This window comes from Arachis stenosperma, chromosome 8 (assembly GCF_014773155.1).
Source record: "Arachis stenosperma cultivar V10309 chromosome 8, arast.V10309.gnm1.PFL2, whole genome shotgun sequence".
In the NCBI taxonomy this organism is placed as follows: Eukaryota; Viridiplantae; Streptophyta; class Magnoliopsida; order Fabales; family Fabaceae; genus Arachis; species Arachis stenosperma.
Genome location: NC_080384.1, coordinates 26895955 through 26921451, shown reverse-complemented (window position 1 = coordinate 26921451; position 25497 = coordinate 26895955). Strand labels below are relative to the sequence as shown.

General features: G+C 38.1%; 2 protein-coding genes across 2 annotated transcripts; both read left to right on the top strand.

The window, feature by feature from the left end:
- Nucleotides 1–10864: 10864 nt before the first annotated feature.
- Nucleotides 10865–14238, top strand: LOC130944708 (scarecrow-like protein 34). The gene is made up of 2 exons (XM_057873182.1): nucleotides 10865–11039; nucleotides 11189–14238. The coding sequence occupies exon 2, from the start codon at nucleotides 11228–11230 to the stop codon at nucleotides 13703–13705; it is 2478 nt and encodes an 825-aa protein (XP_057729165.1). The 5' UTR covers nucleotides 10865–11039; nucleotides 11189–11227; the 3' UTR covers nucleotides 13706–14238.
- A 6134-nt stretch (nucleotides 14239–20372) lies between these two features.
- LOC130945675 (uncharacterized) lies at nucleotides 20373–22187 on the top strand. The gene is made up of 4 exons (XM_057874378.1): nucleotides 20373–20767; nucleotides 20834–21401; nucleotides 21507–21623; nucleotides 21711–22187. Exons 1-4 carry the CDS (start codon nucleotides 20373–20375, stop codon nucleotides 22185–22187), a joined length of 1557 nt encoding a protein of 518 aa, XP_057730361.1.
- Nucleotides 22188–25497: the final 3310 nt, after the last annotated feature.

The window sequence follows — 25497 nt, the reverse complement described above, 5'->3', positions numbered from 1 at the left end:
AGTATTACGACTACTTTACATACTAAGTACTAAAATAGGAGCCTGTGACTCGATACTATATCCCTGATTTCTTTGAAAACCGGAAATAAACACTTTATCTTAAGAAAAATACAAACAGGCATAGATAAACTTAAGGAGAAGATCATCTTACTTAGTAAAAAGAGAAAATATGAAATAAACAATTGAGGAAACTAAACAAAGTATAGTTGTTTGTGTTACCTCGAAACTCCGTGACTCCTTATAACCTCGTATACTTACCAAATTCACTTTCTGTGCACACAAATCGTGTCCCTAAAAACTAACACACACACAAAAAAAGAAAAGAATAATTTCTTTATATAATTAAAACATGCTTCTGTTTAAAAGTACTATTTAGTCTTTATTTATTTTTACCAGAATACCTTTAAATTTTTTTATTTGAACATAATTTGATTCTTTTGCAACATTATTCGAATTTTTATGCACACATATATATATATATATATATATATATATATATATATATATATATATATATATATATATATATACTTAATTATGTATCTACGAACTCTTCAAACTTCCTAAAGCAAAATTTCTATTTTCATTTCAGTTAATTTTCATTTAATAAACTTCACGCCAATCATTTTAATTTGAATTTAATCTAGTACAATATAATATTTACCTTTGTTTAGTTTTTTTTTTTTTTTGAAAAATATTAGACTTATATACTTTCTTTAGAAAAAGATAAACCAATTCCTTTAGGTTCAATTTGAAGTTGTTCTAAATTGTTGTACTCTCTTTCCTATTATTACCCATGTCAAAATTCTTTGATTCAGAACTCCTTCTTAAGCTTTCGAATTAACTCCCTTTACACTACACTTCATTGCTTATATACATCTTTGTCCACATCGATTGGGGAGGGGAACGAAACATGCCTTATAAGGGTGTGGATAAGGCCTTGTTTATCAAAGCGCACAATATCGTGCTAGTGGGTGGTCTGAACTGTTACAGATGGTATCAGAGCCAGAACCCGGATCGATGTGCCAGCGAGGGCACTGGGCTCCCTTAGGGGGGTGGATTGTAAGGTCCCACATCGGTTGGGGAGGGGAATGAAGCATGCCTTATAAGGGTGTGGATACCTCTCCCTAGCATGACGCGTTTTGACGAGTGAGTGTGGTGGGTTTCGGCTATCATCCCTATTGTCAAAGGCAAAACCGTGAGACCTTGTGTACCAAAGCGGACAATATCGTGCTAGCGGGTGGTCTGGGCTGTTACAAATGATATCAGAGGCAGAACCCGGATCGATATGCCAGCGAGGGCACTGGGCTCCCTTAGGGGGGTGGATTGTAAGGTCCCACATTGGTTGGGGAGGGGAACGAAGCATGCCTTATAAGGGTGTGGATACCTCTTCTTAGCATGACGCGTTTTGACGAGTGAGTGTGAGGGGTTTTGGCTATCATCCCTATCGTCAAAGGCAAAATCGTGAGGCCTTGTGTGCCAAAGCGGACAATATTGTGCTAGCGGGTGATATGGGCTGTTACTGTGAATTCAAACCAACGTACTCATGTGCACAAACATCTAGAATCATCAAGTATCCCACAATATGTATTTAGTAGTTTTGTGAGTTTTGACACTCTGATCTCAATCCTTCTGGATTCAATTATATCTATTTGGTTGGTAAATTTATTGTTTTAAAAAAATTATTGATAAATTTATTTATTTTATTGATTTTTTTTATTAGCATAATTATTAACAAACCCTTTTTATCTTAATCTATTTTAGATATTATTGAACATCTTGCTGGAATTAGTAGTGAGAAGAATCTTGAAAAAGATCATAAATCTATTAAGTACAATTTTATTGAATTGAAAGTCCATGATAGGTAACCAATTCTTTTTGGACTCTTTAGCTATATATTTAAATCTCTTATTTTTCGTAAACATAATTTTTAGCGAATTAATTCAATTCCTTCAAAAAAAAAATGTGAATCGAGTTCCTGAAAATATAATTCGCTTATAAATAGTTATTTTGAATTAATTTGGATAACGTGTGAATAAAATAGAGTTAGTTAAATGGTACAAATTAGTTTGTTTAGAATAATTTTTTAACTGAATTTTTTAATATTCCCTATGCAAGTATTTTTTTTTAATATGAATGCTCATCTTTGTATGCTTAGTATTTGACAATTATTATTGCTCATGTAAAATGTTCTTCTAGATAGCATGACTGAAATTAAGAAGTAAACAGAATTAGCCGGTAAAATTTTAACATGAAAACAAAGTATTGAACATGATAACAATTTAAACATGATAATAATTCTTAATTTAAGTTTATCTACGTAATAATAAATATATTATTTTTATCTATATTTTAGCAATTTTTAAATAATAATAACAATTAAAAAATATTATGCATTTGAAAATTTTTGTTAATTAAGATGTATAAGCTAAGAGTTTACGAAAAACTAAACTTCGAACTATTTTAACAAATAAAAAATTGATACACTACAAGAAAAAAAGAGTTATTTTAACATAATTTTTTTTAATGGTTATAGTTAAGTGTAAAAATTAATATGTATTTTTGACAAATATTACAAATGTCAAATTTTTTATGTTTTTTGATGAATAATTTGATTGTAGAAAATTACTCCTCAATTTTGATACTTATTTATTTTCAACTTACTCCATTATTCTTTTTCTTCGTTGAATTCCGTCAATTTCGGCATCACACTACTCTCAATTTAGGATTATATTACTCATTCTTCATCTTCAAAATCTCAGTTTATTTTTCAGTTTCAAGATCTCATCTCATTTTTTGTTAAAAATTTTTGTTGAGAATTTTTTATGGTCAATAAGTGTAAAAATAAATAGTATTTTTGACGATTAATAAGTATCACAAAAAATATATTCTCAAATTTTTCTAACAAATTATTTTTGACGGCCAATATTTATCAAAATAAAATTTAAACTTTTTTTACAATTACTTATATGTCAAAAATATTATTTTTGACAAAACTTTTATTAACATGTTTTCACAATTAAAATAGTGTCAAAATTTGTTTTTTCGACGAATTTTAATTTTTTTTGACGCATAATAATCCTAAAAGATCGTCTATATTGTTATAATGATATATATATAAGTTTTATATTTTAAAACAAATATTTGTTTTATATTTTATCGGCAAATAATAATAGTTTTTTAAATTCTAATTCTAATTTCTATTTAAATTTTTAAAATTTGAAATTCTAACACGATGAATAAGGATGCAAGAAGTTTTTAATAATTAAGGATTCGTGTTAGAGAAAGTTACAAATCAAACGTATGATGCTAATATGCTTAGATTTCTTTTAATGTTCTATAATTTAAGATCAATCATTTAGTTTTTTAACTAAAGTACACAAACCGATCTAAGTTGTAAAATGACGCAAGAACGAAGAAGAAGATTATATTATTTTAAAAGAGACATAATATATGTTTGGGTGTTATTATTTTGTTAAAAAATGATTTTTTTTTTAAATAAAAAAAATATTTTTTATTTTTTAATGTGTTTGACAAATTTCTTTTAGTAAAAGTAAAAGTACTAGTAAAATAAAAAAAAGTGATCTTTTTTAAAAAGCTGTAATTTACATCTTTTTTTAAAATATATTTTTTTCTTAAAAAAAAAAGATGCTTTTCATGTAATAAATAAACAAAAAAGTACTTTTATATTGTTATACTCAAATATAATTGATAGATAAAAAAAACCTTTTTACATGAAATATCCAAACATAAAATTACTTCTTTTAAAAAAAGATAACTCGAAAAAAGATCTTTTCTTAAAAGCTCACCCAAATAAGCCCATAGGTTTTAATTTTCAAGAGTTAAGAGTCTCAGTGGTCTTAAGGTTTTAATTCTGGATGAAGACAGCAATTCAAAGTCATCAACAACAAATGTCATGTTTAAAGAAGTTTTTAATAATACTTAGGTAACAAAAATAGTATTTTCATTTTAATAACATATTATGATAAAGTATAAATATTTACTGTAGATATAACTAATTTATCTATAACTCTACTTTAGATTTGAAATGAAATGTGTAACAGAAAGCACAATATTATATGCCAATTGTTTTTCTAATGAGGTAAGTAAAATACTAGGTTGTCACATAAATTTTCATTAACCTTTTGATTTAAAGTTTAGTATAAAATTGACATGATACTATTATAGTTATATATGTTCTTATTTTTTTAGATCTCTTTCCTTATAGTTCAAGAATATTATAGACTTCAAACTGTTTCATTTGTATTTTCCTTTGAATAGAGATAAAACAGCATATTCAGTATGTTTATTGTATAACGACGATGATAGTATAATACTAAACTCGAGAAATTTATGATTATAAAATATTATTTTCGATTTAACATGTTAAATTAAAATGTAAGCCTGTGTGCATCGCACGGGTTTAACACTAGTACACTTCTATTCTCACAATTTTTTCTATTCTTTTTCGTTCTTCTTTCAAATTTACGAAATCAAAGTTCTATTGATATTATTCTTTGTTCAAAAAATGGATCCAAACCAATTCAACTCCTTTTTCAATTACTTACAAATTTTTTCTTAAGTTTTGAATATCCAACAATCTCAAACTTCAAACTCTCAAATTCCAAATCAAAACTTCACACTATCTAATGCATTTCAAAGTTTAAATCCATAAAATTTTTCTAATTTCAATTTTCAAGCTCCTTATAATAATCAATTTCCTATTTTCCAACCACATAATCAAAATTCACAAATACCACATTTTTTATTTTCATCCATATTTAACACATCTATCGAAAATGTTACTCCAACATCTTTGCCATTTCCAACTCAATTCAGTGCATCGAGACATAACTCATCTGGTGTTGGTGGCTCTTCTAACCCATCCTTTCAGACTCTGATACAATCTAGTCCAAATTCATAATATTCAGATTTTTCCAACTCTCGTGAATTAGATGCTATCGACCTCAATGATGATGACATTGAAAATCGTAGGCAAGATAGTATTCAACACTGACAATAGGAAGAATATGAGATGTTGATCAGTTCATAGTTGAATGTTTCAACTGACTCTATAGTATTAGTACCGACTAAAAAGGCAAAACATTTTGGAGTCAAATTCACAGCTATTGTGTATAATTTAGCACTGACATGAAAAGGAGGATAGTTGCATGTAAGAAACGATGGTATAAGATCAACAAGACAGTTGCATAATTTACTGGTTGCTACAATCAAGCTAGTCGAAACATAAGGTGTGGTTCGAACGCTGATAATATAAAAGAGTCGATCTATAAAATTCATTTCACAAATTATGGTAAAAAATTCACTTTTGAGAGGCATTGGAATATGCTTCGTTTGGAGTAAAAATGGAGAAGGCAACTACCTACATAAAATGGAGGCTCAAAGAGAACCAAGGTTAGTGCAACTAGAGCATACTCATCATCATCAAATCCAAAAACACCGTTAGCTGACAAAACCAGTGTGGACTCTTTCGTTCGCCCACAAGTATAAAAAAAGAGCAAGAGAAAAGGTAAGGCAAAAGTAAATATCTGAAAATTTTAGCAAAAAGAAATCACCGTTGGCTGACAAAATTGGTGTTTATTCAATGATTAAGAAGAAGAAGATATTGATAGAAATTCTATCCCAACTCCTTATATGCATCGTCAAAGATTATTTTGCAAATGAACCGGTATATAATGCTGACATTTTTTTACGGGGGTTTTGAATGAGAAGACACGTGTTCCTTTGGATAATAGATGCTCTCTCAAATGTCTATCCGTATTTCCAATAGAGGATCAATGTAACTAGGAGAAAAGGCTTGTCACCACTCAAAAAATGCACTACTGTGATACGGATATTAGCATATGGTGTAGCAGCTAATGCTGTTGATGATTATGAGTGCATAGGCAAGAACACCACAATTGAATGCTTGAAAAAATTTGTTGAAGGTGTCATTTTGGTGTTTAAGGATGACTATTTGCGAAAATCAAATTCAAATGATGTACGATGCCTACTATAAATGGCGGAGAGTCGTGGCTTTCCTGGTATGTTGGGCAGCATTGACTACATGCATTGGCAATGGAAAAAATTGTCCAAATGCGTGGAAAGGTATATACATGAGTGGTTATCGTGGGGTTATAACCATAGTATTTGAGGTTGTAGCATTTTCAGACCTTTGAATATGGCATGCGTTCTTTGGAGTTTCTGGTTAAAATAACGATATCAACGTGTTATATCGTTCATCAATGTTCGATGATATTCTAAATGATCGTGCTCCGAAAGTAAATTATACTATCAATGATAATAATTATACTATAGGATACTATTTAGCAGATAATATTTATACTGAATGGACTGCATTTGTCAAATCAATCTCAAAGTTACAAAGGGATAAACACAAGTTATTTGCACAATACTAAGAAGGGTAAAAAAAAAGACGTGGAGCGAGCATTCGGAGTGTGTCAAACACGCTTTGCAATTATATGTGGTCCAATACGCTTTTGGAAAAAAAAAAGCTTGCAAACATAATGAGAACTTGTATTATATTGCATAATATGGTTGTTGAGGGTGAAAGAGACATTTATGCAGAAAATTTTGTTCAAACCTAGAGTATAACGATACCAAAAATGGCTTATCACAACCTTAGTTGGGAGAAGAAGATTTTGCACTATACTATTAATTTTTCCAAAGAAATGTCCAACTTCGAAATAGACAGTAATAACATCGACAGTTGAAAGAGAATTTAATTAAACACATATGATAATTTCACAATACTTTTTGATAAATATAAAACTTTACTATAATTTTTTTATATTAAATAATTTTACAAATTAATTTAATTTCAAATTATATATTATGTATTATTATTATATATAAAATTATTAATTTTTTAATAATAAATTATTTTTAAATTTATAAATTTTAATAATATTATTATAAAAATAATAATTATATTAATTTTAATTATTTTAATTAATTAATTAAATGAGATCACAATAAAAATTAAAATTAATTTCTAATAGAAAAGAGAGAATTATTTCGAGTTGGTATAAACCTATATTCTAGCACCAAAAAGAAAATGTTAAACATATAATAAGTCAAATGGCTGAAAATTATTCCTCACGCTATACTATTATCCATTGCACTTATTTGAAAGTGCTTTGACTCCTGACTTAGTCAACAGTAGAAAATTAAATATATATCAAATTAGAAAATTAAATATATCAAATTGTAGTGTCCTGGTAACATACATGGCTACGGTTATGGACTTATGGCCACATCCCACATTCCCCCACACACAAAACCATACAGCAGAATTTAAATGCTTACGCATAACATATGGTTACGTGTGTTCCTGAATATGTCACCATGTGTCGGAGCCAATATTACGCGTGCAATTGTATGTGTAATGTGTGCAGTTAGTGTCTCTGAAATTAATAAATTAACGACAAACCAGACAGCCTTGAAATCAAATTCAAACAATGCATGTATGTTGAAAATTACATTAACATATTGATATTTCCATATATAGTTGACATGGCTATTATTAATTACCTTAATTCATTGCTTCGTGCCCAAGAGTTTCGTCAGGGATGAACAATAAAGAGGCTTAGCCACCAAGAAACATAAATTAACAGCTTGGTCTTTCATGATATGGATATGCATCCAAATATAAAATTATTCTTATCTATGAACATGCTACACGTTTTCAATTCAAGCTAACATTTAGCATGTCACCCCCAAGAAAGTTGACACCTCAAAAATGGTGTATTTCATTTAATTCATGTCTTTTACAATATTCCTAAATCGTATGTCATTATAGTTGATTAATTCACTTAAGGCATGTTTTTTTAAGAACTAGGTGCTGCTCAATGTTTTCAAAGTACGGTTTCAAATTTCAACTTCCAAAATATTTTCTCAAATTAATTGCATCTGATCTATTGATCGTACTACTTTAATAACCAAGGTATTTGTTATCATGAAGTATTAATTTTATATCCAATTCTATCATATAAAAAGAATACGAGAGAAATGTAGTACATAAATCTCTTTTTGTTAAAAAATATCTTTTATTATATAATGTCGTCTAAAAAATATATATTTTTGTTATTTTAAATATTTAAACACAAAATGTTTAATTAGAATATTTGATATTTACTATTTTAACTAACTTTATTATTATTATTATTATTATTATTATTATTATTATTTAATGAGCACAATAGTGTCTATTAATATATATACAAATTTCATAATAATTGTGGTTCTAAACAAATAAGAAAATTATATGTAAAATGTTATTTTAAATTAGTTGAATTTAAACTAAATAATTAATCAAACTATAATATTTTATTTCAAAATGGTATTATTCTATCTTATGTGACAACCTATCCATCCATCTATCTATTTGTTTTTATTATATAAATATGATACCAAATTATTATGAAATAAGCTTATGTTATATAGTTACTTCCTATAAAAATTATTATTTATATTTATGGATAAAATATATTTTCTATCTCTGAAATTGATCAAAAATTTAAAATTATTTTTAAATTTTATTTTATTTTAATTTTATTCTAAAAATTTTTTATTTGCATAAATTATATTTTTAATAATTAAATTTTAAAAATTTAAAACTAACCCAATAATAATAAATGATAAATATGTTTGATTTATTTGTATTAAAGGTTGTTGTTGTGAAGTTTTTTTTGAATTGATCATAATTTTTTAAAAAAATTAGTTGTTAGGAGTAAATTTAATGTAAATAAAAAATTTTTAAGACAAAATTAAAATAAAATAAAACTTAAAAATATTTTAAATTTTTTTATAAATTTTAAAAATAAAAAATATATTTTATTCTATATTTATTAATGACTAAGAACCTGTTTGTGTGTTAAACAAGTTAAAAAAACAAATATCATAGGATATATTTTTATTTTATTTTATTTTATTTTATTTTTGTTTTTTTTTTTGTGCGCAAGTATATCATTAGCTTGTTAAGGACTCGTAGCTCCCTAATAAATATTTTAATTTGAGGGATATGAGAGGTAACTCTTAGGAACAATTATTATAAAGATAGACAAATAGGATACCATTTTCCAAATTAATTTTAACAATAAAAAATAATTTTGACAAAAAATAATATTTATAGATAGAATAACACATTGTATATAGATAATCAAAATTTTTTGTTAATTTTATCAAAACTTAAGAGTTCAAATTTTGGATATATAATTGTTTAAAAAAAAATTGTAGCTTCTATAAAATTAGTAAATTAAAAAAAATGATTACACAATAATAGTCACATAGAATGTCAAATTTATTAAAAATTTTGAGTTTCTAATAATAAATTAATATTTTTAGAGAATATCAGTTAAATTAAGAATTTATACTTGATATAAGTGATTATAATTAGTTTCAAAATTTTAATGACCACAGTAAAATAATAAAAAGACAAAATATTAAAATTTTATCTACTCAATTTTTTAATTTTTGACAATAAATTGACAATTCAGATATAACATAGTTGCAGATTTATAATAATAATTAATTTCAGAATTTTGAAGACAATAATAAAATAACAGCAATAACATGACAACAAAAAAATACAGAAATATCAGAATCTTTGAAGCATCAGAATCTCATTTATTTAATTTCTGAAATTTCTGACAATAAATGAACGTTCTCAGTCAATACCAGTTAAATTAAGAATTCAGAGTTGACATAAATGTAGGTGATAATTAACTCTAAAATTCCAAAGATAACAGTGAAATAACAGCAGCAACATGATAAAAAAAATAAAATTTTAGAATTTCATCTATAATTTCATCCTCTTAGTTTTTGAATTTCTGACAATAAATTCATATTCTTAAAGAGTACCAATCAAATTGAGAATTCAGATCACATGATTACATATAATGATTAGTTTCAGAATTTGTACGGATACAACAAAATAACTAAAAACCAAAAAATCAAAATCTTATCTATAATTTTATCCGCTTAGTTTCTGAGCATTTGACAGTAAATTCAGTTTCTTTAAAGAGTACCAATCAAATTGAGAATTTAGACTTAATATAAATACAGATAATATTAATTCTTGAATTTTAAAGATAACATTTATGATAACAACAATAAGATGACAAAAAAAAAACCAAAATTTCATCTACTTAATTTTTAAAATTCTGATAACAAATTAATATTCTCAAAGAGTACCAATTAAATTGAAATTTTGGATCTAATATAAATCTAAAAGATTATTAATTCCTCAATTTTAAAGATAATATTTAAGATAGCAACAACAAAATAACAAAAAAAAATATCAAAATCTCATCTACTTAATTTCTGAACTTTTGATAATAAATTAATATTGTCAAATAGTACCAATCAAAATAAGAATTTAGATGTGACGTAAATACAGATTATAATTAGCTCTATAATTTTAAAAAAATAACAAAATAATAAATAAACAAAAACATCAAAATCTCACCCATAATCCATCAACCTTATATCAAAAGATAGAAGAAACAAAAACTTATGATTTTAGAATGATAAAAGTCAGCTTTCATGTCATACTTATTTAGGAAAACCAACAATGTAAAATCACACTCTTTCTCTTATATATTACTCACAGTAATAACATTACAAGTGAAATGAGTCATTTAAGATTATTTCTTTCCAAACGAATAAATGTAGAAGTAGAAGTTAATTGTGTTTTCATGAACATGGAGGATAAGAATTGAATTGAAAAAAGCAAATGGCATGTGACAACAATTGTTTGACCAAATAATTTTCACTTGTTGATTCAAATGGGAAGGAAGATTCGCAGGAATAAAAAATCCAAATAGAGAAAATACTACTTTAATAGTCACCTCAGCCTCCAACACCAAACCATGCAATTGCTACTCAAACATTACTCAACATTGTTTGTGACCTTTCATCTCTCTCTTTCTCTCTCTCTCTCTCTTTGGACTTTTATCAAATACTTACCTTGCAACCTGCAACCTGTAGCTGGCAACGAACTCCCCTTCGAATTCATGGTCAGTTTTTTTTCTTTCTCATTAATATACCATTTTCTATGTTGCTCCGCTCTTTCTGTTTTTACCATAGCTCTTCTGTTGCTTGCTCTCACTATTTTTTTTGCATGGAAACTGCCTCCACTTTTTTCCCTTTTGGTTTGACTTAACAGAGAAACTTTCGGTGTTGCTGAGTGTTTCTGTTTTCTGCCATGGATCCAAACCGCGTTAGGAACACCGATTACATAAACGCCTACGGATTCGGCGACGATGGTGGTGCTTTGCTTTCAGATTTCAACGATTGGGATCTACGCGGACAATACAATCACCCTTTCGATTTAACTCCAAGTAATGCTTTTGATCGGTTTGACGCCGACACATTTGGCTTGCATGCACATGCGGTTTCGAATTCCGGAAGCTCGGAGCCGTTTGTTCCACCCTCTTCCGCGAGCCGTGTGGAAAAATCCATGCCGGGTTCAGCTTTTGGGGCTGTGGCTTCTATGCCGGATCCTTCCGTGGAAGACACGGACTTTTCTGAAACGGTGAGGTACATAAGCCAGATTTTGTTGGAAGAGAATTTTGAGGATAAGCCTTGCATGTGCTATAATCCTCTTAGCCTGCAAGATACTGAAAAATCGTTCTATGATGCCCTCAATCAAGAATTTCCCCTTTCCCCTAATGAGCACCCTCTTGATATTCATCAGAATCTGGAGAGTCCTGATGGTGTTAGTGCTGGAAGCTTCACCACTGGTTCTTCTGGAGGTTGCAGCAATAGCAATAGCAGTAGCACTAGCACTAGCAGCAGTGAGAACCATTTAAGTTCTCATGACTTCAAGACCCTTTCTCCAGATACTCCTGTTTCCGGTGATAGTACTTTGCAGTTTGATTCACACTCGCATTTGATTTCGCATGTGCCTTCTCAGCTTCACCTTCCTCAACATGCTTTGACTAGTATTGGTGATGGGGTGTTTGATTTGGATCCTTCTGCAACGAAGCTCTTGGCTCAGAATATCTTTAGTAATGCTGACTCTATCTTGCAGTTCAAAAGAGGGTTGGAGGAAGCCAGTAAATTTCTTCCCCCTGGGCCAAGGCTTTCCATTGGCCTGGAGAGCAGTAGCATGCATGCAGAAGAGTCAAAGAGAAGGGTGGAGAAGGCTGCAGTGCCAGTGATGGTGGAGAATGATGCTAAGGAGAGATCAAACAGAGTTGTTGCTGGGCCATATCACATAGTTCCAGCAACAACAAAAGCTGCAAAAAATACAGCAGCGAGGAGTCTGGATGGGGTGAAGAGTAGGAAGCATCATGCTCGCCAGGGCGATGATGGTGAAGAAGAAAGATGCAACAAGCAATCTGCGGTTAGTGTTGAGGAGGAAAGTGAAATATCTGAAATGTTTGACAAGGTGCTGCTTAGTGTTGAAAATGTCCCACTGTCTGCTGAACAGCAGGATGGATTGGTTGTGGATACACAACTAATTGAACAACCACATTCATCCGAGGGAGGGAGGAGTCGATCCAAGAAAAAAGGCAGGAAGAAAGAAACTGTGGATTTGAGAACTCTTTTGGTTCTGTGTGCCCAAGCTGTGTCTGCCAATGACCAAAGGACTGCTAATGAACTACTAAAGCAGATCAGACAGCATTCCTTGCCCTTCGGCGATGCATATCAGAGGCTGGCTCGTTACTTTGCCGATGGCCTGGAGGCACGCATGGCTGGCACTGGCCCTGGAATTCATATATTCTATGCCTCTCTCAGCTACAAGAAGTTCAGTGCTGCTGATTTTCTCAAGGCCTACCAAGTTTTTATATCTGCTTGCCCTTTCAAGAAATTTGCACATTTCTTTTCAAATAAGATGATTTTGAACATAGCTGAGAAGGCAGAAACCCTTCATATTGTTGATTTCGGTATCCTGTATGGTTTCCAGTGGCCAATACTTATCAAATTTCTAGCCAAGAGAGATGGAGGGCCTCCCAAGCTGCGGATCACAGGAATTGAGTATCCCCAAGCTGGATTTCGTCCCACAGAAAGAATTGAGGAGACTGGACGTCGTCTAGCTAAATATTGCAAGCGTTTCAATGTTCCCTTTGAGTACAAAGCCATAGCATCAAGACACTGGGAGACCATTCAGATTGAAGACCTTAACATCAAGGACAATGAGGTAGTTGCTGTGAACTGTCTGGTAAGGTTCAAGAATTTACTCGAGGAGACGGTTGAAGTGAACAGTCCTAGAAATGCAGTTTTGAATTTAATCAGGAGGATAAACCCAGCTATTTTTGCTCAGACAGTCGTAAATGGTTCTTATAATGCCCCTTTCTTCCTCACACGCTTTCGGGAAGCACTGTTCCATTATTCTGCAATTTACGATATGTTTGATACTCTCATACCCCGAAACAATTCATGGAGGTCGATGCTTGAGAGAGAGTTTTTGGGTCGGGAGATCATGAATGTTGTAGCATGTGAAGGTCTAGAAAGGGTTGAGAGGCCTGAAACATACAAGCAGTGGCAGGCTAGGAATTCAAGAGCTGGTTTCAGGCAGCTACCACTGGATAAGGCGTTAATGGCCAAATTTAGGAGCAAGTTAAAGGAATGGTACCAACACCACAAAGATTTTGTTTTTGATGAAGACAACAACTGGATGCTTCAAGGTTGGAAGGGCCGGATTTTGTATGCCTCCTCTTGTTGGGTGCCAGCATGAGAATTATTCTTGTTTCAGAAACTCATGCTGGACTAGACGTATGATTCTATGAATCACTCCTAGTTCTTCTCCATGTTTTGGTTTGTTCGGTAGTTATTTGATTTATGTGATGTAATAATGATCGTAAGAAGCTTATTATGTTCTTCTATGGTTTTAAGTTCTGATATAACTATGCTTTACTTTCTTAATCCTCAAGTGTTGTGATGAATATTCTTTCAAACGTTTCCACTGGTTCTTCTGCCGGATACTTGTAGTGGACCTTCCCAGAATTGGACGAGATCCTACACTGCGAAGGAGGGAGTGTTAGTATAGGAATAGCTCTTAGCATGTTTGCTTGTATGTAGCAATCAAAAAGCTCTTCAGGATTCTTTTTAACTCCCTAAACAACTTGTATTATAGTCATTCCGTATGTTACAAATAAATTGGTGAAATGTTTTTGTAGGATATGTTTTGTTTTGTGATGTAAGCTACCTATGAGTTGTAAAGTTGTAATTAACTTGAAATGGATTATGGAAGATTTTCTGTTCTGATGATTGTTGTTCCTGTCTATGAAATTTCATTTTAGTGCAACTTCTATGAATATTTCTCATTTATAAGCAAAGTTTCTCAATGTCTGGTAATCGGTTCCTCTAGAAGAGAAGAAATATCTATCTATTTGACTATTTGTTTACAATATGAACTAAAATATTGATCGGATGCAATCATACATATGGATATCAGGATTTAATGCTTTTGCTGGGGAATATCGACATTCTAGAAGCAGAATCTTCTGGAATAAAAGTTGGTCTGATGAAGGGATATGATCATGCTATTTGCTAGCCTGATTTTGCTACTTTTGTCTGTATTTCAGTGGATAATATAGTTGTTGTAGCATTACTTGCTACTTGGATTGGATCATACATGAATAGTTGAGTCCACTAGACCTTATATGTCATTGATGTTATTGAAAAGTTTGAGATAAATAGTTTTTGATATTCTCCAAGAGCAAGATTCCCTTCACCCTTTGCCGAAAGGCAAAAAATTGATGCACTTTCCTGTTCTGTAGTGATGAACTGATGATCTCTCCTAGAGAGTTCGTCATTCTTTCTATATTAAATTTAACCTTTCATGTTTTGTTTTGTTTTGTTTTGCTTTCTTAGCGGATTGGTTTGGCAATGTTTCGAATACTTCCATTGAGTTGTTCTTTGTAGTGTGTAGTGTAGGACACAGTTGTCCATGGAGCACCCTTTTAAAGACAAACAGCCAAATATCATGAAAAAAAAAATAATAATAAAAATAAGAACATTTTTGTGGTTAGAATATCCATCAGATTATTTTCTCTTATGACTATGAATGAATAATATTTTTTTCCTTTGCTGAATACATTAATATTAGTTTTTTGTTATGACTCAGATAATATGCATTGGCTACTACTGGAGGCATGAGTAGTTTGACGCTCAACTAATCAATTAATATTTAATTAACTGAGTGCATTTGGTGCAATCCATATATATGATTGTTTATTGCAAAAGCCGCCATGCTCTACATCCAGTGATTTATGGCTTTGAAAAGTTTTACTTGTCATTTCATACAAGTTACAATAAGATATGTGCTTGAATTTGGTATTCACAAAATTCACTTTGGATTCAGAAATTTTTTAAATTATTTATTTTTATGGATATTATTCAATATATTTGGGGTCAAGGTTGTACTTTTGGTCCTCTATAATTTGAATCACATGTTTATTTAGCTCTCACCATTACTAATTCACCAGAAATGACTGATTATTATAATTAATTATATCATTATTACAGTAATGATCATCATACAAACCTAAAGTCCAGTAGCAGATATTTACATATCTGAATTTCATTAATTTTAACTGGTTATTATTCTAGCCAATTTTTTGACGGCAATTATTGGAATCCAAAATCAATTATTAGAGACCTTCAACCTTATTTCCGAAAGTTAATAAAAAAAAAAGTGGTTTGTAGCAATACCTCCTAGTCTAAAACGTGCTTAATTATTTAATTTAACAAATTAAATTTTCTTTGCTTTGTTACTCTAATGGATTGGTTTGGCTCCCACACTTTATTAGTATGTTACTTTCTTCTGTCAAATGATTCACATAATTGATATTTCCACTGAAATATTTTTAGTAGTGTAGGTCATTTTGATCTCATAGGGGGCATGAATCTATTTTTTTTAGGGCAAACATTACTGTTAACTTTTAGATAGATGAATAAATATAAATATAAATAATTTTAATACATGGAAGAAATGTATAATTGAGTGGAGCTATTAGAATAAAAATGATTTATTTTTACTCATAATTGAATAAAACTTTAATGTGTAAAAGTTAAAACTACATCCGAATAAATAACTTGCATGTGAACATCCAGAAGCGACCTCCAAGTATGATTGATTGGTCACTATAGTAGCCGCCATGCATCTTTTTGTCAAACAGTCAAACTTGATTTAGTCATTTTGTCATCTTATGATTTTTATTTTTTGTTTAAGTTCAAATAAATACATAAATTTAATTATAATTAATTAAAAAAATATATAACATAATTTTTTTTAATTTTTTGTACTCTTTATATACTTTTTTAATTTTATTAGTGTGACTAAATATACATGCATAGTTGTATACAATATTTGAAACTTCATGCTATAAATTTATTGTAATATATGTAATGAACACATCTAATTAATTTGAGTTACACAAAATCTCAAATTATTACTTGCATTTATCCTACGAAATTTGTGTTATGGCTCGGCCCAAGGTCCACACGGGTCGACCTGGCCCAAGTTCTACCCGACCCGGATGCCTGCACTTCAGCCGACCCGGACACGCGTCCTGTACGGTTCACACACGGCTACATGGCAGCGTCCTTGGAGAATTGGGCCTGACCTCACGTGGGGCCCATTACTGACATGTATAAAAGGGGAAGATTGGCTCTTCCCCCGAGGTACGTCACATTCTCTCAACCTATCATACTGCCCCCCTGTACATCACTGACTTGAGCGTCGGAGTGTCTTTGCAGGTGGCGCCCCCCTCATCATCTCTCCAGAACAAGTGCTCGGCTACTCGGCTACCCGAAAGACAGTGCGACCCAAGCTAAGGCACCCTCACCCCTGATCCTTCTGTCCACCCGATCCGTTTGGAACCCGACCAACGAACATTGGCGCCGTCTGTGGGGACGTCTAAATGGAAGTCGTACTGGGACCCGGCGACCAAGGCCGGGCTGCCGGAGCGGAGGGGGCAGCCTCCGTCGCCTCGCAAGGGGGGCGGCGAAGGTCCCCCCATCGACACACGAGGACACGACCCTTCGGAGGAACGGGCGGCGATAGCGCCATAATAATGCAAGAGCTACGCCACAGAGTCCAGAACCTGGAGCGACAGCTTGCCGACCGGGAGCGGGACGGACGGTCTACCGATCCAAGCTACACCCCGTCTCCCGGGAGCGAGGAGGAAGACTCTCGCCGAAGCCGCCCGCGGACGGAAGCGGAGAGCTCGCGGGAGGAGTCACCCATAGTGAGGAGACGAAATGACACGATTATCTACTCCCGCGACAGACCGACACATCGAGCGACAAGAGGTCGCAAAGACGGAAGAACACGACAACCTGTGATAATGGGCGCCACCCCGTTCCACCGATCTATCCTCGAGGTCCGGCTGCCGAAACACTTCGACAAGCCAACGGACATGAGGTACGACGGAACTCAAGACCCTCTAGAACACCTCACGGCCTTTGAGGCCAGGATGAATCTAGAGGGAGTAGGCGACGAAGTAAGATGCCGCGCCTTCCCGGTGACCCTAGCAGGACCAGCGATCAGATGGTTTAACGGCCTCCCTCAAGGTTCCATCTACAATTTTTCAGACATCAGCTGCGCATTCCTGGCTCAATTTACAACGCGAATAGCAAAGGCCAAACATCCTATCAACCTCCTCGGGGTAACCCAGAGACAAGGAGAGCCGACCAGGAGATACTTAGATCGGTTCAACGACGAATGCTTGGAAATAGACGGCTTGACCGACTCGGTGGCCAGTCTTTGCCTGACGAACGGCCTCCTCAACGAGAACTTCCGGAAACACCTTACCACGAAGCCGGTTTGGACGATGCATGAAATCCAAACGGTGGCCAAAGAGTACATAAACGACGAGGAGGTCAGCCGAGTCGTGGCCGCCAATAAGCGGCAGTCCGGTTACGGCCAGGCTCGGCAGTCCGGTGGCAACGGGGAGAGAGCAAAAGAAAAGGTTAGGGAGGAGGCATCAAACAAAGCTCCTAGGCCGTTCCCTCGAGTCGGGAAGTTTACTAACTACACTCCACTCACCCTCCCCATTGTGGAAGTCTATCAACAAATAGCTGAGAAGGGAATTCTCCCGAAGCCCCGATCACTAAAGGATCGCACGGGTGGAAACAAGAGCCTTTATTGTGACTACCATAAGGGATATGGCCATCAAACTCAGGACTGTTTCGACCTAAAGGATGCATTAGAACAAGCGATAAGGGAAGGAAAGCTAGCGGCGTTCTCCCATCTCATCAGGGAGCCGAGAAGGCGTTACCGTGATCAGGACGAGGAAGACAAGACACGCTCGGCCAAACGGCGACCGGAGCCCGAAGACAGAGACCACGGCCTCACGGTGATAAACGTGGTAACGGCAAAAAACGCTGCACCAAAGTCCCGGTCGGCACACAAGAAAGACGCCAAGGTTCTGGCGATCTCATCTCCACCTGTGCAGAGTACCAAAAAACCTCCGTCCATTTCTTTCGGCCCAGAAGATCAATGGTTCAGCGACGCCCCGGAAAACCCTCCCATGGTCATAACGGCCAGGGTGGGAACCGGCCTCGTCAAACGGATCCTTGTCGACACTGGGGCTGATTCAAACATCATGTTCCGCAACGTGTTCGACGCACTGGGACTGAAGGATGCCGACCTGACGACCCACCAGCACGGGGTTATCGGGTTAGGCGACCACTTCATCAAACCAGACGGAGTCATTTCCCTACCGATCTCGGTAGGACAGACGCAAGGCCGAAGATCGGCGATGGCCGAATTCGTGATCCTCCGAGACTCCACAGCCTACAACATCATCTTGGGAAGAAAAACAATCAATGATTTTGAAGCCATAATCAACACCAAGCTACTAGTTATGAAGTTTGTCGCCGATGATGGATCCATAGGGACCATAAGAGGAGACCTCGAGACGGCGGTCGCTTGTGACAACGCCAGCCTTTCCCTCAGAAAGAAGTCCAAGGAAGCATCTGGCGTATTCCTAGCCGACCTCGATGCCAGAGTAGAGGACAACCCGAGGCCGGAACCAGAAGGGGACCTGGAGAAATTTAGCATCGGTGACGAAGGGGAAAAGTTCACATTCGTTAACAAGAACCTCCCTCATGAGTTGAAGGAGCCTTTGATTGAAATGATAAGGGCCAACAAAGACCTGTTCGCATGGACGCCAGCCGACATGCCGGGCATTGATCCACAAATCATCTCGCATCACCTAGCCGTCAAGCCGGAAGCACGCCCAGTGGCGCAACGAAGGAGAAAGATGTCGGCGGAAAGAGCAGAGGAGGTAGCCAAGCAAACGGCCGGCCTCCTAGAAGCAGGCTTCATACGAGAAGTGGACTACTCGACGTGGCTCTCAAATGTGGTGTTGGTGAAAAAACACAATGGCAGATGGAGAATGTGCGTGGACTACTCCGACCTTAACAAAGCATGCCCCAAAGATTGTTTCCCCCTCCCCAACATAGATGCACTCGTCGACGCCGCGGCGGGGTACCGATATCTGAGTTTCATGGACGCCTACTCCGGTTACAATCAGATACCAATGCACCGACCAGACGAAGACAAAACGGCGTTCATAACGCCAGGAGAAACTTTCTGCTACAAGGTAATGCCGTTTGGCTTGAAAAATGCAGGGGCGACATATCAAAGGCTGATGAACAGGATATTCCACGACCTCATAGGGAAAACGGTCGAAGTTTACGTGGACGACATCCTGGCAAAAACAACACGACCTGACGACCTCCTAAACGACCTGGCAAGTGTGTTTGCGTCCCTCCGTCAACATGGTATGAGGCTGAACCCCCTCAAGTGCGCCTTCGCCATGGAAGCCGGCAAGTTCTTGGGATTTATGATAACTCAGAGAGGGGTAGAAGCCAACCCGGAGAAATGCCAGGCAGTACTTCAGATGAAGAGCCCGGGCTGTGTCAAGGACGTCCAGAGGTTGGCAGGGCGATTGACATCACTTTCACGGTTCCTCGGGGCCTCGGCGACAAAGGCCCTGCCATTCTTCAACCTCATGAAGAAAGGGATGGCGTTTGAGTGGACACCCGCGTGCGAAGAAGCCTTTCAACACTTCAAGGAAATCCTAGCGGCACCTCCCGTTCTCGGGAAGCCAAGGGACGGGGAACCACTGTACCTGTACCTCGCTATAACAAGCGAAGCCCTGGCCGCAGTACTAGTGCGGGAGGACGGGAGGACCCAACAACCAGTCTACTTCATAAGCAGGGCCCTACAAGGAGCAGAGTTAAGATATAGCAAGTTGGAAAAGCTAGTCTTAGTACTCCTAACTTCCTCGAGAAGGTTAAAACAGTACTTCCAGAGTCACCAAGTGGTCGTCAGAACGGACCAAGGGATCCGGCAAGTTCTCCAAAAACCCGACCTGGCGGGAAGAATGATGACTTGGTCCATCGAACTCTCTCAATATGACATACGGTACGAGCCCCGACAAGCCATCAAGGCGCAGGCCATGGCAGATTTTTTGGTTGAAGTAACAGGAGACCCAGGCGAAGACATGGGTACACGGTGGAAGCTCTATGTGGACGGAGCCTCCAACCAGACCTTCGGAGGAGCCGGGATCATCCTAGAAAGTCCAAACGGGGTCGTATACGAACAGTCGGTCAGATTCGAGTTTCCCATCTCGAACAACCAAGCAGAATACGAAGCCCTCATAGGAGGCTTGACCCTAGCAACAGAGGTCGGCGCAAAAAGGCTGGAAGTATGCAGCGATTCCCAAGTCGTCACTTCCCAAGTAAACGGCAGCTATCAAGCCAAGGACCCCTTGTTGCAGAAGTACTTGGAAAAGGTCAAAAGCTTGAGCCAAAAGTTCGACGAGGTCACGGTCCAGCATGTACCCAGAGAAAGGAACACACGAGCAGACCTCCTATCAAAAGTAGCCAGCACGAAGCCAGGGGAGGGAAACCGGTCTCTCATCCAAGGCATGACAAGGGAACCTGCAATTGCACTACACATAACAACCCTAAGTTCTTCATGGCTGGACCCCATCACCAACTACCTAGAACACGGCCAAGTCCCTGGTGACGAAAAGGATGCGGGGAAATTAAGGAGAGAAGCGGCCAAATACGCCGTCATCCAAGGACAGCTGTTCAGAAAAGGGCTCAGCCAGCCCCTATTGAAGTGCCTACACCCCGACCAAACGGACTACGTCCTCAGGGAAGTCCACGAGGGCTGCTGTGGGCACCACATCGGAGGAAAAGCCCTAGCGAGGAAGTTGATCCGAGCTGGGTACTACTGGCCGTCGATGATGGCAGATTCCAAAGAGTTTGTCAAAAAGTGCATAAAGTGCCAACAGAACGCTAACTTTGCCAAGGCACCGGCAAACGAGTTGAGCTTGCTGACGACTTCCCGGCCGTTCGCTCAGTGGGGAATCGACCTCTTAGGGCCCTTCCCTGTCGGCCCCGGGCAGGTCAAATATCTCATAGTAGCAATTGATTACTATACCAAATGGATAGAAGCCGAACCGTTGGCTAGCATATCCTCGGCCAATTGCAGAAAATTCATGTGGAGGCAGGTGATAACACGGTTCGGGATACCAGAAGTCGTTATCTCGGACAACGGCACACAATTTGCTGACAAAAAGTTCACAGAATTTCTCAACGGCCTAGGTATAAGGCAAAGGTTCTCCTCGGTAGAACACCCTCGGACGAACGGACAAGTGGAGTCCGCCAACAAGGTTATCCTTTCAGGGCTAAAGAAGAGGTTGGACAACAAAAAGGGTGCTTGGGCCGACGAGCTGGCATCGGTCCTCTGGTCTTATCGAACAACCGAGCAATCCTCCACCAAGGAAACCCCTTTCCGACTAACGTACGGGGTGGATGCAGTAATACCCGTGGAGATCGGTGAACCGAGCCCGCGATTGCTTTTGAAAGGAGTAGAGGAAACTGTAGAAAAGGACCTGATAGATGAAGCCCGGGAAATGGCCCATCTGACGGAAACAGCGCTAAAACAAAGAATAGCTCTGCGCTACAACACCAAAGTGCTCAAGAGGGAATTTGAGCCTGACGACCTCGTCCTGAGACGGAATGATATCGGCCTGCCGACCCCCGGAGAAGGCAAGCTAGCGGCAAACTGGGAAGGCCCTTACAGAGTAAAAAAGGCGATGGGAAAAGGAGCCTTTAAGTTAGAAAGGCTCGATGGCAAGGAGGTCCCGAGGACATGGAACGCGGACAACCTTAGAAGATTCTACTCCTAGAAGACGGAACGACGTGCCGGCTAATCTAGCTAAGTAGTCAATTTGTCATTTATAGTAACTTTCAAGTCCTTTATGAGATTGCCGAATAAGACATACTTGTGCAAATTCTCCATTCTTTTATCTCCGTTTTTCAGATAAATCGTCTTGTCATGACTAACGACAACGCCTAACCCGGGACTGATCACCCCGGGAGGTCATCGACTACCATTATAACAAACAACTATGCGAGAGCCCACGGGCCGCCGGTATAAACAACTATAAACCAAAAACGGTTACTAGAAGCGATAACCCAATCGGACAAGTAAGAAAAACTTTATCGCGACAACACGAGCAAGCGACCAAAGAGTCATTATTCACAAGCCAAAATTAAAACGGCTAAGATTAAACTGTTCGTAAGCCAAAACGGCTAAAATCAACTGTCTACAAGCCAAAACAAAACGAAAAAACAAGGAGTTCATTTCTTCGGAACATCAACTACCTGGCCATCCTTAATAATCTTAAAAACACCAATTGCCGAAGTATCGAACTCAGGGGCAACAATTTTAATCTGAGCCTTCAGGGCTTCCTCGGTACCCAAAATCGCGCCTTTACCCTGTTTGACGACGTCTTTGTACTTGGCCTTCCATGATGCCAGTTCGGCCTCCACGGCCTGCTTCTCCTTCTCGACTTCGGCCGAACGTTTCTGCGCCTCGCCGACCTGTTTCTCCAGAGCCATCTCACGCTCGACCAAACGTTCAATCGTCGCGTCCGACTCTTTCTGTTTCTTCTCGGCAGCTGCTAACTTTTGTTCGGCGGAGGTAGCTTTCTGCTCGGCAGCAGTGGCTTTCTTCTCGGCGGCGTCCAACTTTTCCGAAGATTGAGTCAGCTGCCCCCGAAGAGTCTCAACTTCACTTTTTAACTCGTTGTTGGCCTTCCCACTGGCCTCCAACCTCCTGCGGAGGGACTCCATCCCGGACAGTTCAAACTCGGCCTTCCGGGCTATCACGGCGCCCCGCAGGAGTGTTCGGTACATCCACCTCGCCTGCCCGGCAAGGGATGACTCGTGGAAGTACTCTTCAGTGCCAGGGATCAATTGGGTATCTATGAAGTTGCTCGCATCAAAATTCCTCTCCATGACGGTGAGGACCCCTTCAGGGCTTGACGACGCCGTAGAGACCTTCTTCCTCTTTCTCTTCGGGCTAGAGACTTCTACCACCTCCTCATCATCCGGAGTGGGCACCGAACCCCCAATCCCGGTCACCTCACGGATAGGGAAAACGTGGACCGCCTTGCCACCTTCTACCGTGGCGCCCTGAGCCGAGGTTCCGATCCCGTCGATTGCGGCCCTCTGCTCGGGAGCATCCTGGCCCTCCGGAGGAGCATCAGGTCCCTCGGGGGTAGGCTGCTCGTCACCCTCCTCGTCATCACCACCGGCAAGAAAGGTTTGAAACAAGTCGGCAAGGCCCGTCACCGACGCAGACATATCCACTACAGGAAAACGAAGAAGGTCGGTTAGTCGCCACACAATATCAATAAAAGGAAAAAAGACAAAGGGCAAAGTGAAAAGCTCCTCACAAATATAATTACGGCCGGACTCCCTGTCACCCATGAGGAGATGGGGATTTACCGGGTTCTTCCCAAAAACTGCGTTTAGCACCTCGGCAATCTGCTTATCTACTGCCGACATGCTTTTATAATTTACCTTAATAAAACTATTGGACCCTGCCCCGAAGCTCCAATAAGTCGGGATGAGCCGTACCCCCTCCAAAGACAACCAAAAGGGGTGACGACCTTTGGCAGGGCGGACCTTAAAATACTTGTCCTTAAACCCATGGTAGGAATCTTCAAACAAACCAAAGATCTTCCAACCCTGGGCAGCACGGAAGGACATGAACCCTTTTTTATGTTTTCCCTCCTTGGAAGGGTTTGTAAGGGTAAAGAAGAAGAGGAAGACATCCACGGACACCGGCAGCTCGAGATATTCACAGATCATCTCGAAACAGCGGATCGAAGCCCAACTGTTCGGATGCAACTGCGACGGTGACACGGAAATTCGGTTTAAGAGCGCCATTTGAAAAGCTGAAAAAGGAATGCGAACTCCGACTTGAGTGAACATGGATTTGTAGAACCAAATCCAGTCGGCGACCTGACGGGGTTGGAAGTTGATTTCGTACAATCGCTCGTGAGGAGCCGGGACGAAAACGTCGTAATTGGCCTCCTCGTCGGTCCCGCCGCACAAATACCCGGCTTGTCGGAACTCGGTGAGCTCCTCCTCGCCCATTTGATTGGGTGAATCCCTTACATCAGAGACGACCCAAGCATACTGGTCGTACGCCGCAGGGTTGACGGATGCCCGGGAGACCGTGCGAGCCATACCTACATGGGGGTACCATCCAGTTAGTCTAAGAGATCGGTTGCTCAGGCCGAACACAAACATCACCCTCACGACTTCTCGACTAAGGCTAGACAAGACTGAATGGCTAAGAGAACGAGAAAAAGCCTACCCTGGAATGGTACTTTCCCCCCTAACACATCTACTCGCGACTAAAAGGCTACGCAGTAACATAAAAAAACCAAATAACAAGCATACAGAAATAATGCACAAAAGGGAGGTTGATCAGAAAATTACATGAATTGATGAAAGGAAGATGAAGTTGAATCTGGGAAAATGCAAGAAACACGAACGAAGGCACCACAGCAAAGCCTTGTAGCAAGGAGGAAGAAGGGAGAATAGGGAGTGCGAAAAAAGTGCATAAAGTGCAGAAATATCAAAACCACTCGTTTAAAAACTGCCTCCAGAGCGCGAAATGCCTGGGGGCAAAATGGTCTTTTCAAACGGGGTTTTTTACCCCATTATGAGCATTCAATGCTCGGCACGAGAAACGGAGCGACGAAACGGTTGCCTACGCAAACCAAAGGACACGCGCGCTGAAAGCGCCTCCTCCCCACGAGCGGCCGACCAGACGACATGCGAAACTGCACGCCATTGGTAGCTCCCACGACTACCATTGGCGCGTGGGGGCACTGTTATGGCCCGGCCCAAGGTCCACACGGGTCGACCTGGTCCAAGTTCTACCCGACCCGGATGCCTGCACTTCAGCCGACCCGGACACGCGTCCTATACGGTTCACACACGGCTACATGGCAGCGTCCTTGGAGAATTGGGCCTGACCTCACGTGGGGCCCATTACTGACATGTATAAAAGGGGAAGATTGGCTCTTCCCCCGAGGTACGTCACATTCTCTCAACCTATCATACTGCCCGCCTGTACATCACTGACTTGAGCGTCGGAGTGTCTTTGCAGGTGGCGCCCCCCTCATCATCTCTCCA